Source organism: Syngnathus leptorhynchus, chromosome 22 (genome assembly GCF_054491065.1).
Source record: "Syngnathus leptorhynchus isolate UIUO chromosome 22, UIUO_Slep, whole genome shotgun sequence".
NCBI classification, from domain to species: domain Eukaryota; kingdom Metazoa; phylum Chordata; class Actinopteri; order Syngnathiformes; family Syngnathidae; genus Syngnathus; species Syngnathus leptorhynchus.
Window position 1 is genome coordinate 5,891,828 of NC_141216.1, and position 12,344 is coordinate 5,904,171.

The 12,344-nt window shown below is 44.5% G+C and overlaps 2 protein-coding genes across 9 annotated transcripts; one reads left to right on the top strand and one right to left on the bottom strand.

Annotated features, from left to right (window-relative positions):
- Window positions 1–368: 368 nt before the first annotated feature.
- rnf157 (ring finger protein 157) lies at window positions 369–8,709 on the bottom strand. 4 transcript variants are annotated; one of them, XM_085903647.1, is made up of 19 exons: window positions 8,232–8,709; window positions 7,211–7,329; window positions 6,149–6,237; window positions 5,827–5,976; window positions 5,637–5,754; window positions 5,493–5,559; window positions 5,370–5,413; window positions 5,253–5,300; window positions 5,103–5,174; window positions 4,877–5,036; window positions 4,669–4,781; window positions 4,362–4,591; window positions 4,189–4,291; window positions 4,011–4,119; window positions 3,467–3,585; window positions 3,288–3,338; window positions 3,169–3,217; window positions 2,811–2,921; window positions 369–2,172 (listed from the first exon to the last, which is right to left on the bottom strand). In XM_085903647.1, exons 1-19 carry the CDS (start codon window positions 8,317–8,319, stop codon window positions 2,048–2,050), a joined length of 1,965 nt encoding a protein of 654 aa, XP_085759773.1. In that variant the 5' UTR covers window positions 8,320–8,709; the 3' UTR covers window positions 369–2,047. The 4 variants fall into 4 exon arrangements, with proteins under 4 accessions (XP_085759773.1, XP_085759771.1, XP_085759770.1 ...); XM_085903645.1 differs by having other exon boundaries at window positions 3,467–3,684; XM_085903644.1 differs by having other exon boundaries at window positions 3,467–3,684; window positions 4,011–4,291.
- Window positions 8,710–9,100: 391 nt separating this feature from the next.
- On the top strand, window positions 9,101–11,575 carry srsf2a (serine and arginine rich splicing factor 2a). 5 transcript variants are annotated; one of them, XR_015063312.1, is made up of 4 exons: window positions 9,102–9,647; window positions 9,953–10,253; window positions 11,011–11,107; window positions 11,515–11,569. XR_015063312.1 is itself a non-coding variant. In XM_085903664.1 (3 exons), exons 1-2 carry the CDS (start codon window positions 9,319–9,321, stop codon window positions 10,227–10,229), a joined length of 606 nt encoding a protein of 201 aa, XP_085759790.1. In that variant the 5' UTR covers window positions 9,101–9,318; the 3' UTR covers window positions 10,230–10,253; window positions 10,537–11,368. The 5 variants fall into 5 exon arrangements, 3 of the variants coding, with proteins under 3 accessions (XP_085759790.1, XP_085759788.1, XP_085759789.1); XR_015063311.1 differs by having other exon boundaries at window positions 9,101–9,647; window positions 9,953–11,107; window positions 11,515–11,575; XM_085903664.1 differs by lacking the exon at window positions 11,515–11,569 and having other exon boundaries at window positions 9,101–9,647; window positions 10,537–11,368.
- Window positions 11,576–12,344: the final 769 nt, after the last annotated feature.

Genomic DNA, 12,344 nt, shown 5'->3' on the forward strand with positions numbered 1-12,344 from the left:
CACATGTCCAAATTGGAAATGCAATCATTCATGGCGCCAGTAGATGCTCATTGCTTTCTCATTAATGGTCATATCCGTCCCTCTCTGTCTGACTGACCACTTTAATGCTCGAATATCACAGTTTGATACATTTTTTATAATTGTATTTTATTGTGGTAAATGCAAGATTGACCGTGTTGTTTTGGCAATTAAATATAAGGAAGTGATTAACTTTTTGAAATGAAAGGCAGTGTTTACAAATGTTATTTTTTAATATGATCAATTACATCATTCTTAATTCATCATAATCTTCATCGATAATTATGGCCCATCATAAAATGAATATATAACCGTTGCATTCTGTCGGCGTAAAAACAGGTTTGAAGGACTTGAAGTTCAATTAGTTTTATTCGTTTTTAGAAATTTAATTTGAAACATGATACTGTGTCGCCGTCTTGTGGCCACAAGCGGAATTACGCAAACATGGAATTACAATGCAGGATGGATTCATGTATTGTAAATCATAGTTCCTCATTAAAATCAATTATGCACAACAGAATCTGTGCATTTGATAATAACCTTGTACTTGAACCGGCACAGCATTACTTTAATAAAAACATCACAACTAAAATATGAAAATAATAACAATAATACTTTCAAACTCAATTGGTCAGTTGCAAAAAAACAAAAAAAAACAACTTTATTTTCCATCTCACGTTCACGCCTACAATCCTACAAAAAAAATCAGATTCACCGCCTACGACACATTCAGACTGTAATCATGGGACCGATCGTGACAGCTTGGGAAATTGAGGGCCACTTGACACCTGGATGTATCATGCTTCACCTTCAGCCTCATGCGTTGTTACGTCGCCTAGGAAACGACTAATAGTGCATTAAGATCCCTTTACAACCAGCTACAGTACGTGAGTTAAGTGTTTAGCATGTGTAAACCTTTACAAATGTTTCATAGTTAAATCCACATTCTAATCAACAACACAGTGCTTTGCAGCGGATAAAAACACAAATCAACATTGAGAAGAGGTTAACAAAAAAAAAAAAAAAAATTACAATACAATAGCAACAAAAAAAAAAAAGTAACTAACTTAGCAGTTCAGTGCAAACTGATGAGAAGATGAAGCCATTTATTATTGCTGGGTGGTGGCTTCAAGAGATGCACTGCAACAATACTGACATGCTAATACGGCTGGGTGGGCGGGGCTTTAATTCCAGTTCATTGATGTAGCCAGGGATGGGCATAATTATCACTATTCAAATGTTAAATGTTTCAGTATCTATATTTTTATTTGATATAATTTGCTTTTCTCCAAAATCTCCAAAATGAAGCTGAATGGCAAAATCATCAGGTTTTCAATCAGGTTTCATCTTGTAAGAATTCAAATACTACTTTTAATTTTACTTTAGTGATCAATTATTTCTTGTTAGAGAAGAGCAAATTGTACATAAGCATTAAAATTTCCACAGTTCAACCCAAATTCACCTTAAGAGATTATATTGCATTTTAGATTCATCCTAAAATGTATCAATTCGTTTTTAGGAGTAGTGTCTATCAATGAATTGATTATTTGCATGCTAATTTTCCACATAATGAAGGAAAACAAGTCAATGCCCATCCGACCCTTCTGGGTTCCTACATTCGTTTCATGTTCAGGTCCATGTCTGCTTTTTTGTTTCACATTCAGCAGAAATCATCCAGAGAGGAGCAGCAGTGAAATCGCCCACCTGACATTGTAATTGATCACAGTAGCCCCTGACTGATTGGCTGGTGATGGTGGAGCAGCAGCAACTTCTACATAAAGTCACAACATGAAACTGTCACAGCTAAGTTAGAACTATGAGTAATAAATAAGAACAGACCGGGGGGAAAAATTTTTTTTTTGAAAAGTGCTCAGATAACACCTCATTGGAGAAGAACCTGGAGGTGATGGTGGTGGTGGTGGAATTCCCTGCTCAGCTGTTATCCAGTAATGAAGCACTGAGTAGGAAGTGCAAGGAGGAGTAGTAGTCGTAGTATTTGTGTTTGGGTGTGTGTGTGTGTATGAGCGCGCTACACAATGAGGGGTCCACGACGGGGGTGTTTGGGACTCTGACCCTCCCGGTTCTCCACCAATTGTTCCTCCCGGTTGCTGGTGGAGTCCAAAACGGGCCTGTAGCCGCCAAGATACATCAAGCCTGAACGAGAATGGAAAGAGACGATGCTGTTTAAGATAAGTGAAAAGAAATGCACAATGAAGTTAAGGTAAGGTGAATACTCGACGCAAAAGAAAAAAAAGAAAAAAAAGAAATTAATTATTGAAGAGCAGTTGTCAGATCTCGAGTCTTAGCCAACACTGCATACCTAGTCCTCAATATGTACTGGGCACGACTCCTCATCTTTCCATCCGAAAGAAGGCGAGAGAAGGGGAAGAAAGGGAAGGGAGGAGGAGAATACGGGATGGGAGGAATTCACAGGAAGAAGGGAGAGATAACAGAAGACATTTTACGACACAAAGAGAGAGACGACGTTTGAGCTAAAAAAAAAAAAAATGGGGAAGGAAAATGAGTTTGTGAAGAAGATGGCGGACGTCAAGGCAATGAATTCAAAATGTTCATACAAAGCAAATGAACACACACATGCATGTATGAACACAAACACATCAGGGCTTAAAGATGGAGGGAGCGCGCAGATACTTGGTACCAACAAGCAATAAAGCAGCAAAGGAAAGAATTGACAAATAGGAGCCTGCGTTAGCCTCTGCCGCAATTCTTTCTCCCTTGTGTTAGCCTAGCAAGCTAACTTCGAGCATCACTTCTGGTCGGCGTCCACTCACCGGCAAATCGGCCGTCAGGAGCCTGCTCATTGTCCAAGCCCAAAGAGGGCGTGTCACACAAGGCCACGCCCTGATTGTTATTGGCCAACTCGGGACACCTGCTCCGCCCACCTGCAAGCGAGGGCATAGGTCAAACAAGAGCAGCCAAGCACAGCGGGCGGGGCACGGGGGACAGGCGGGAAGGGAGGTGGTCGGCCATGCGAGAATGAAGCGTTGCTAAATGTGGTGCGCTTCGTGGTGTTTGTTTTTTTGCAATGTGCAATACCGCCATCAACAGGACTGGAGTGGAACAGCATTGGTTTTAATTTTTCCTTTTTTTTGTATAATGTATCAAATGAGGAGTGGTCACCGTAGTTACCTTTGCCATTGGATGGCGAGGAGCGGTCCTCTTCTGTGACATCATTTCCCTAAGAAAACAAAGAGCTCAAATAAAAAGTTTCCATGAAGTATTCACGCGAGTCATTATAGGCCAGTCACCTCAGAGTCCTGCTCATCGACAGCCACGGAATAGTTCAATTCTGTTGACCCCTTGGAAAAGGGAAAGGATCAAAAGTCAGACTATAGAGGTCAAAGGTGTTTTTTTTTTTTTTTTTTACTTGGGCTGGCAGTGAATGAGTTTTAAATTGGTATTAAAATACACTATTTTAAATTTTTACCCCTTCCAGCTGCGAGGGTCCTCGGCTCTCCATGCGGGTGTCTCGGTTCTCCTCGCCCTGGGCGTCAAGCCCCTCCTGGCCCCCCCCGGGCTCGCCGTCCGCCCCAGCCAGGTAGGACCCTGACATGGAGGACATGGTGTCAGTGCTGATGTGGGAGTGCTGCGAGTGGGACGAGGCCATGGACATCACTGACTGGGCCAGGCTGCTGCTCACTGGGTCTGGCAGACACACGGAGACACACATCACGGTCCGACGCCATTTTTTTTAAAAATCTTCCCATCGGATCCGCTCAATGCCGCACCGTCTTATAATTGATTCATGTTAAAACGTTCCGTGAACTGGACTGACTTTCCACATTTTGTCTCCGTTTCGGAAATATACAACTTGCCCTCTACGACTCGAATGTCAATACTACTTAAATGGAAACCGTTCGATCTTGAAATCTTCTTCCCGACAGCTTCTGCTTTTGACACGCGGTAAAGTATTTGTAGAGATAGCAGCTTCCTTTGTGAGATGACTTTTCATAGATTACGTTTTGTGTTACCTTCAGGGGAAGTGATAGTGGAGGAGAGCGGCGTTCCAGTGCACGGCGACTGGTCGATAGCCCCGGAGGAGGAGAGAGTTAGATTTTCGCTATCTGGTGTGACGCCGCACTGTAAAACCAAAAAGGCGTTGTAACAGGAGCTTCCAACCTGACCAAACATCTGTAAAAATATACACACCCCCTGCGGATCCACCGCGAGTTTGTGGTGACGAGCTTCTAATTCACTACAAGACTTCTCATCCTCCTCCTCGGGAAGCACTGAGGAATTCTGGGAAAGCGACCTAAAATACGCAGATGTGCGGTTTGGATCGGCTTCAAAGAAGTAAAAGAAAAATAATGACATTTACTCACTTGGAACCGCTTTTCTTGAGTTTGAGCCCCTGACTTGAGTTGGAGTGCTCCAGAGGGGAAATGGAACGGGCCGCCGCCGGGTGGGCTTCGCTGCCGTACGTGGGTAGCGCCCCCGACACGTGACTGGGGCCGGAGTGAAGTGGGGGCGCCACGGAGGATGTAGCGAGGGGGCCGTTGAGAGCTTCCAGCAGGGACACGGCCTCGTAACCCGGGGGGATGTGCTCGGATGCCTTCAAAGAAAAGAAAAACCAAAAACGAATGGTATCTAAAATCCAAACATTAGCTCATATTAGCTTCATATCCGTACCGAGTGTTCCTCCGAGTCTGACGTCTGTGAAGTGATGACGGGGTTAAAGTTGGTCGGCGTCAAAGGACTGAGTTTTTTCCTCATGGCTCGGATCTGCAGCAGAGCTCTGAAGGCTAAAATAAACAAACCAAAAAAAAAAAAAAAAAAAAGAGTTTGGGAATGTTTGGCAAAAAAGAAAACCTCCCCACATTTGCGACGGTGGACTCACGCAGTCTGCAGATGGGACAGCAGTTAGCTTGATAGCGCAACGTGTCGGCGCAGGCGTTGCAGAGACACAAGTGCCTGCACGGCAGGATGAGAGTGTCGCGGACGTCCGATAGACACACCACGCACTCGGCGCTGTTGTCGCTGATTTCGTCGTCGGCAACCTGGAGATGAATGACCCCGCGGGTCGTATCAAGAAAGAGAAAAAAAAAAACTCTCGTCACGTTTACCTTTGATTCTTGGCTGTTGTATTTGTTCTCGATCCCGTAGATCTCCTGCAGTAGATAACTCACTCCATCCACCTGGGAAATGGAAGACAAAAGAAATGATGTCACATCTCCAGGGGGGGATCTAAAAAAAACAATTTAACAGGTTCTCACCACTTGTTTCTGCTTCAGAGGCTTCACACAATAGCTGCCATCCATGTGCTGTCATAGAAAACCAGACAATGAGGAATTCAACTTCATCTTCAAAGAACTTGTTGCCATCTAGTTTACCTTCTCAAACGTGGCCAGCAGGATATGAGAGTGGCCCAGATGTTCTGCGTGGAGAAAAAACACAAAAACATTCACTCACAACATCATTTTAAAGTCACAGGTTGGCGTCGGAGCGGAACTCACCGTCGCCCTCGTCGACCACGGCCTGTACCACCATGGGGAAGATCTCCCTGTCCATGTCAAAAAGCAACTGAGGAGTACAAACAAGGGGTGTGGATACTTTTAGCACACACAGCGGAGGTCATTGTCTTCCAGAAAGTGTATCACCTCTTCGTCCGCCCACTCGCTGAGGTTGACGGTGTGCGAGGGAAGACAGAACTGCTGGCTCACCCCCTTCTTGAAGTGCACCGTCTCCGACTGCAGAGAACTGTCCTGGGGCAGGTAGCTACAGCGAACCGACGAAAATGAGAAATTCAAGCTACACCACCATGTTCTCTTTCTTGATCTCAGAACCTACACTGGCACGCCGTTATGAAACTCCTCTATGGCCTGGTAGTAGATGGTGATGGCCACCTGCGTGTCGGCATCGAAAGTGAACTCCACGTTGTAGCAGGCCCGCTGCTTGCCCGCCTCGTCGTCGCCGGGCAACTTTAGATCCTCGCTGCATCTGCAAGGTAAGAGCAACAACTTGGATTTGGCCTTCAAAAAAAATGTGTCAACAGCCTTTTTTTTTTTTTGCTAACTCAATTCCAAAGCCTCGAGTTAGCGGTTGCTGTTCATTCTTAGTCAGCATTTCTGCAAGGGTGGGGCGGAGGGGGGACGGCTGTGTTACAACGTACCGTACAAGCCGCAGTGTGTCCTTGCGGATGTTTATAAGGCTCCGTAGCGTCTTCACCGGTTCCTGAGGTGGAGGGGCTGCGTATGGGAACTGAAAGCATTGGAGTCAGTTAAATAAAGCCACAAACTGCAGACTGTGCAAAAAAAAAAAAAAGACCAATCGAGGATGTGGCAACATAACTCTACACACTACTAGTGGCGTTACACATCTGGAGCTCGGTGAGAGTCGTCCTCGTAAAACACACGCAGGCCTTTCAGTAGACGACAGTGGAAGGCTTATTAGGAATGTCACAGCGGCCATTCATGCTCGTGTATATTAAACAGCTTTTGTAAACATTCAATTCCTTATGGGAGATTATTGCCTGTGGGGGAATGTGTGTGTGTGTGTGTGTGTGTTTCTAAATATAGCTTGTCCGTGATCGTATTTGCAAGAGAGCTAGAGTGCAATAACTCAAGCTGGGTTTATGATTTTACCACGCCATCTGCTCACAAGCCACCGAGCGTTATATAACGTCGCATTGAGTGTCTCATTCAAAGAGAGATGAAAAAGAGGGAGAAATGCTTTATGGGTGAATTCTGAGCCCGCGGGAGGATTTAAATGGTCTCATAATCGGGGGAGGAAAAATACTACTGCTAATTTTAGCCTGAGTCTAGACATAAACGGGGAGCAAGACCACAAGGTTGACTTTAAAATGTTCCGCATGTGAGTTTAACATTTTGGTGACACAATCGAGACAAATAGACGGACGTATTTTTAATTATACTGAACGGTTGACAAATTTGTGTTAATAACAAATGAATGCCAGATGATGGAATTGGCTGTCAAGTAAAAAGAATCGTTTGGTGAAGTTGTGGAAATTAGAACAGAACATAAACCTCTCAACAACTCTCTTTTTCAAAAATCATGAGAGTAATTTCAAACAAATGTGGATTGTGTAAAATGAATTAAAAAAAGGAATAATATCAGATTGATTTTATGATTTTATAAACTTTTTTTTTTTTTAAATGGTCGTAACAATTCAGGGAGCTAAATTGACTTTACAAGTTACAGTGCAAATACTCACCGCTACTGGTCTGGTCCCGAGGAAGTTAAGATCGGTGTTTTCTCCAAACAGGTAACCTTCCGGGTGGGTTGAGTCAAACTTCTCTCCACCCATAATGAAGTGGCTGGCGAAGTAACTTCCTGTGGACCCAGATGAGAGATTGCAAAATGAATTTGAGTGACAGCATAGATCTCCAAATTTGGCTTGTAAAATATTCACTTTTTTTTCTTTCTTTCGTGATGTACAGCTGGCTTTGAATCATGACAAGAATATAATAGTTGCAATTGGGATAAATATTTGACAGGCTGTGGGAGGTGTGGATCGAGTCTGACACCTTCAAGACTTGTTTGACATGCCAGCAGACTAGAACAAGAGTGAATGACATCTCCTGAAGCAGGTCAGCAGCTTTGTGACTAGATCCCGCTGCGAGGAACTGGCTCTGACAGATCAGTTTCATCGACAACCTTCGTTCTTCTAACACTGACGAGATGATGAGAAACAATGATTTCTATGAATGCCATAGAATTACATTTTAATAGGGGCATATTATGGAACATTTAATTTATTTATAAGCCAACAAAAAAAATTAAGAAGATATTTTTCAATCGGTTCTGTATGCACGTGATGAGGGGAGGGGGGGGGTCTCTTATGGGGTCCCATTCAAGCTAGGACCGCCACTGATTGCACGAGTAGGGGAGAGAGAACTATTTGTAATATTGCATTTTGAAATGCAAAGATCTTATGCAGGTGACGTTTTATTTTTGTTACCTTTACAGACACACAGGTTTGTGTTAAATTCACCAATTATTCTTATTTACAGTAACTACAAAGCAATTTTACACTACAAAAATATGACACGCTATGTTAATGTTGGCCTTGATGGCTTCTCAGTAGCTCCTTTTCCAGTTCCTCAGCAGCATCTGTGATCATGTACTTTTTCAACATTTTAGCGCAAAACACAATCCCCTGCAATACGCTCTGCATAATCAAATACACGCTCACATACACACCCCATTGGGCTGACCTGTTGTTAGTGTCTTACCAGATTTCGGTGGATAACGGTACACCGAATTCGATGGAATATCCACTTCTTCCACGCCTATGTTTTGTCTGCTCGCGAAAGCCCCCATCTCCAGTCAAATGACGGTAATAAAGACCAAATGGACATTCAAGGTTCGCTTTGTCGAACCCCCTCGATGACGATTACTTCGACTCATTTAATCCGCTTGGTCCTTGTCTATATCCATTTCTTGTAAAAAATAAAAAAAATACAAATAAAAAAGATCGATCTTCCCCTTCTATACCGTGGATGCGACTGTCCCGGGGATTATAGACTGGTCCGCTGGTTGTTTGTTCTCGCCGGTCAACGGTGGAGCTCAGTTGGTTAGTTGAAGGGGGTAGGTAGGGGGAGCAGAAATAGTGGGATTCTCTTTAAAAACGATCTTAATTTGGACTTTTAAAGCACCAAAAAACAGCAGTGCGTCGATGCTGTCAGAGGGCTGTGGATCCTGTGACGTCACAAAATCCGGACCCTGGTTTTGGCGCAGTAACCCCCCCCCCCCTCCCTCTCTCTCTCTCTTAGCAGCTAACATAGCCGCCTCATATGTAGCCTAAGCCCCCCCCACACGGCGAAGACTGCAATGCAGGGTCAGATGCACGTAGCAGTGAAACACTACCGAGGGAAACTTAACTGATTTACTTATGCAAATAATTTTATCTTATATGAGGATGTAGTAAAAGCTAAATAATAATATATGATTTGGTTTTAATCATCTCAAAAGTTGCTATATCTAGCAACAACGGTGCTGCTAACGTATCGGCAGGTTATAGCCATGTAACCTCCTCGCCACAAGGGGGTGGTAAAGCGCATCCAGGGGCGCGGGGTACGAACGCGCGAGGATATCAGCCAATCAGAGAAAGCCACCACAGGCGGGGAAGAAAGAGAGGAAGCTTTGTTGCCGCCATTTCGCGTACTGGTAACGCACGGATCTGTTTGCCTACACGTGCGCGGTTCAAACTTAAGTTCGGTTTTGAGTCTCACTGGGATTCCAGAACCACCGTCGACTTGTTATTTTATTGCTAAAAGTTTTTTTTTTTGTTAGTGAAGCTCGGTTGGTTCCGCGCAGAAAATGAGTTGTTACGGTAGGCCTCCACCAGACGTGGAGGGGATGACCTCCCTCAAAGTGGACAACCTGACATACCGGACCTCGCCGGAGACGCTCCGCCGAGTTTTCGAGAAGTACGGCCGCGTCGGCGATGTGTACATCCCGCGGGACCGGTACACTAAGGAGAGCCGCGGCTTTGCCTTTGTGCGCTTCTTCGATAAGCGCGACGCCGAGGACGCGATGGACGCCATGGATGGAGCCCTGCTCGACGGCCGCGAGCTCCGCGTGCAGATGGCCCGCTACGGCCGTCCGCCAGACTCCATGTACAGCCGGAGAGGAGCTCCACAGCGACGGTACGAAGGTTAAATTAAGATCATAATTGAGTTATGCAGTAAGATTGTCAAGTGCTGAAAGTGTGGTTTACTAGGTCGCCGTTTCCGCTAACGTTCTTTTAAATCAATGTTTTGTATACGTTGGCCGCCATTTTGTTTTTCTCGGAACGTGCATCTTTAGTAGAAGACATCTAGCTCTATTGTTTCTATGTACAAATCAAATGTTAAATAAGTGGTTGCAATGTTTTTCTCCTTGACTTTGCCCTCTGCAGACAACAGTAAAGCAATAATTAAGCTGGAGTGCCATTCACTGTTTCTCCTTGCAGACGTTCAGTGAGCCCCCGTCGCCGCAGACGCAGCCGTTCCAGGAGCAGGAGCCGTTCCCGATCCAGGAGTCGTCGTCGCTACTCCCGTTCCAGGTCCCGGTCCTACTCCAGGTCCCGCTCCAAGTCTAAATCCAAGTCCAGGACCCCAAGGCGTAGCAAGTCCAAGTCCCCCTCCAGGTCAAGGAGCCGAACCCCTGCCTCCAACCGCGGTTCCAGATCCCGGTCCAAGTCCAAGAGCCGACCCAAGTCTCCAGAGGACAACGGGACGGAGCCTTAGCGCAAAACTGGATGCGACGTGATGGTATATAGTGAGATGGGTTGAATGTCATGAATACATGCGTGATTAGATGTTTAGTATTCTGCTCTCTTGAGGTTGCACTTTCAACTTTTATACAAGCAACCAAGTCAGCAGAACTATGTCTAATTCAAAACTAAAACAAACAAATGCAATTTGGCTCTAGCATGCGTGTTGTCACAGTGATTCCAAACACATGCATAAGAGGAATTGAAATTTGGCTCGTATGAGTAAATATGGGTGTGCTTCACTCCAATCGTTCACTTAATGTGAAATTCTTTCCTCCAAGCTGCTGAGTCCTGTTTGCAAAGAGAGGAGGAGATGAGGGTGTGGCAGTGTGAGAGCAGTTATAGTGTGTGAGCTGGCCATGTCACCTGCCCATTGCTGGGGGGGCCACGGCAGTTGCTCGGGAGCAGGTCACCCAGGCAGCGCCTGGTTGTTCAGGAGCAGGTCGTCATGGCGGCGTTGCGGGGCTGTCAGTTGGTGTTTGAGGCGGTGTGGTGAGGTACGTTCGCGGGGATCGGGGGCGGACCCTCCACCCGCCGCCTGCGCTTTGCCCTCCTGCCTTTCGACCCAAAGGTTTGTTTGAAAGTAACGCCCCCGGTACCAGTCCTGTGTAGAGCTAGTCTTTGGGGATGTGGTACCATGGAAGGTGCGTAAACATACATGAGGTGTATTCGTAGAATGTCAATGCACGGGTCAGGGGTTAACGATGGGGTCTCTTTAGATGTACTTTTTAACTCTGTTCTATCTTTTCTTGCAGATCTCTTGGATGAGAGCTACTTTTTGTTGAGGACGTCAGGATGAGTCTCGCCATGCTCAAGGGGACTCCACTATTGCCACTGAAAGATAATTGAAAGGTTATTTGGAACTTTGTCGAAACATTTTCAAAATAGTTCATTTTACCCGCGCAACCGAAATAATTGTCATGTTGGTTGTGCGCAAAGTTGAGCATCTCAAAATAAATGTGTATGTTTTTTGTTCCCTCTTATAGCTGGTTTTATTTTTTGAATTTATACTCTCCAATAAAGCCTTTTTGGAGTTAATTTCTGTAATGGAAGACCTTGTCATCTTCTCTTGGCAGGAGGTTGTCAATTAAAAATTTTGGTTTGTTACCCCCACTCAATTGGACAGATTTATATGTATATGAATCGATGTGGCTTCATTTTTCTTGATGACATTTTGTTCTCCTGTCAACTCTTGCTGTCTGGTTAAAGTTGCTTCCTTTGACTCTAACCCTTTTTCTTGTGTATCTTTTGTGCACTAGGCGCAGTTGTGTAGCAGTTGAGTAATGCTGGTTAGCTGTTAAGATGTGGTGACATGGTGTGGCGTGTTGCGGTGCTGAGTGCCCGGTCACTGTTCCGGGGCGCTCGACCCTCCGCTGCTGTTTGCCGGTTTGTAAGATCACAGTTGTTGCAGATCACCCTCCGTCCCCGTGTCCTTATTGACTCCCACCCTCTTCACCTCCCTCCCATGTCTGGTTCATCACTTGCTTTTTTTAGGGGGTATGGGTCCAGTGGGGGCTCACAGTTGAAGGGTTGACTATTAAGAAAAAAGCGGGGGCTGCTGCAGCCCCCTCATAAATTTTTTTTTGTGCTACGCATTCCCCGTTGACCTCTATTTTTGTCCATTTTCTTTAGGTGAATGCTAATAAAATGTAATTGAAACTAGGCTGATTGTGTGCTTATTTTAAAGTAGAGCAATTTATTGGTATCGTGTTTTGTCGTTAAGGCACTGTTTTGAGAAGTTGAGAATTATTATTTTTTTTTTTACATTTATACGAGATACTATACTACTATTTATACTATATATATTTATATATTATATACTATATATACTATATTAGATACTATACTATTTATACTAGATATATACAGATACTAAATAAACTATTAACACTGCTGCACTGAATTAAAGGCTTGAATACTGAATATTTCTATGCCTTATCCACATATTAAGCCACATAATGTTCATAAAGCAGGCGGAGCAAACTACTGACTTATTGACCATCTTGAATTTTATTCGTTTTAGTTAGCAAAAGCACATGCTCAAACATTCCTGATGATATATTCTGCCTTCTATTACAGCTTTTAATTT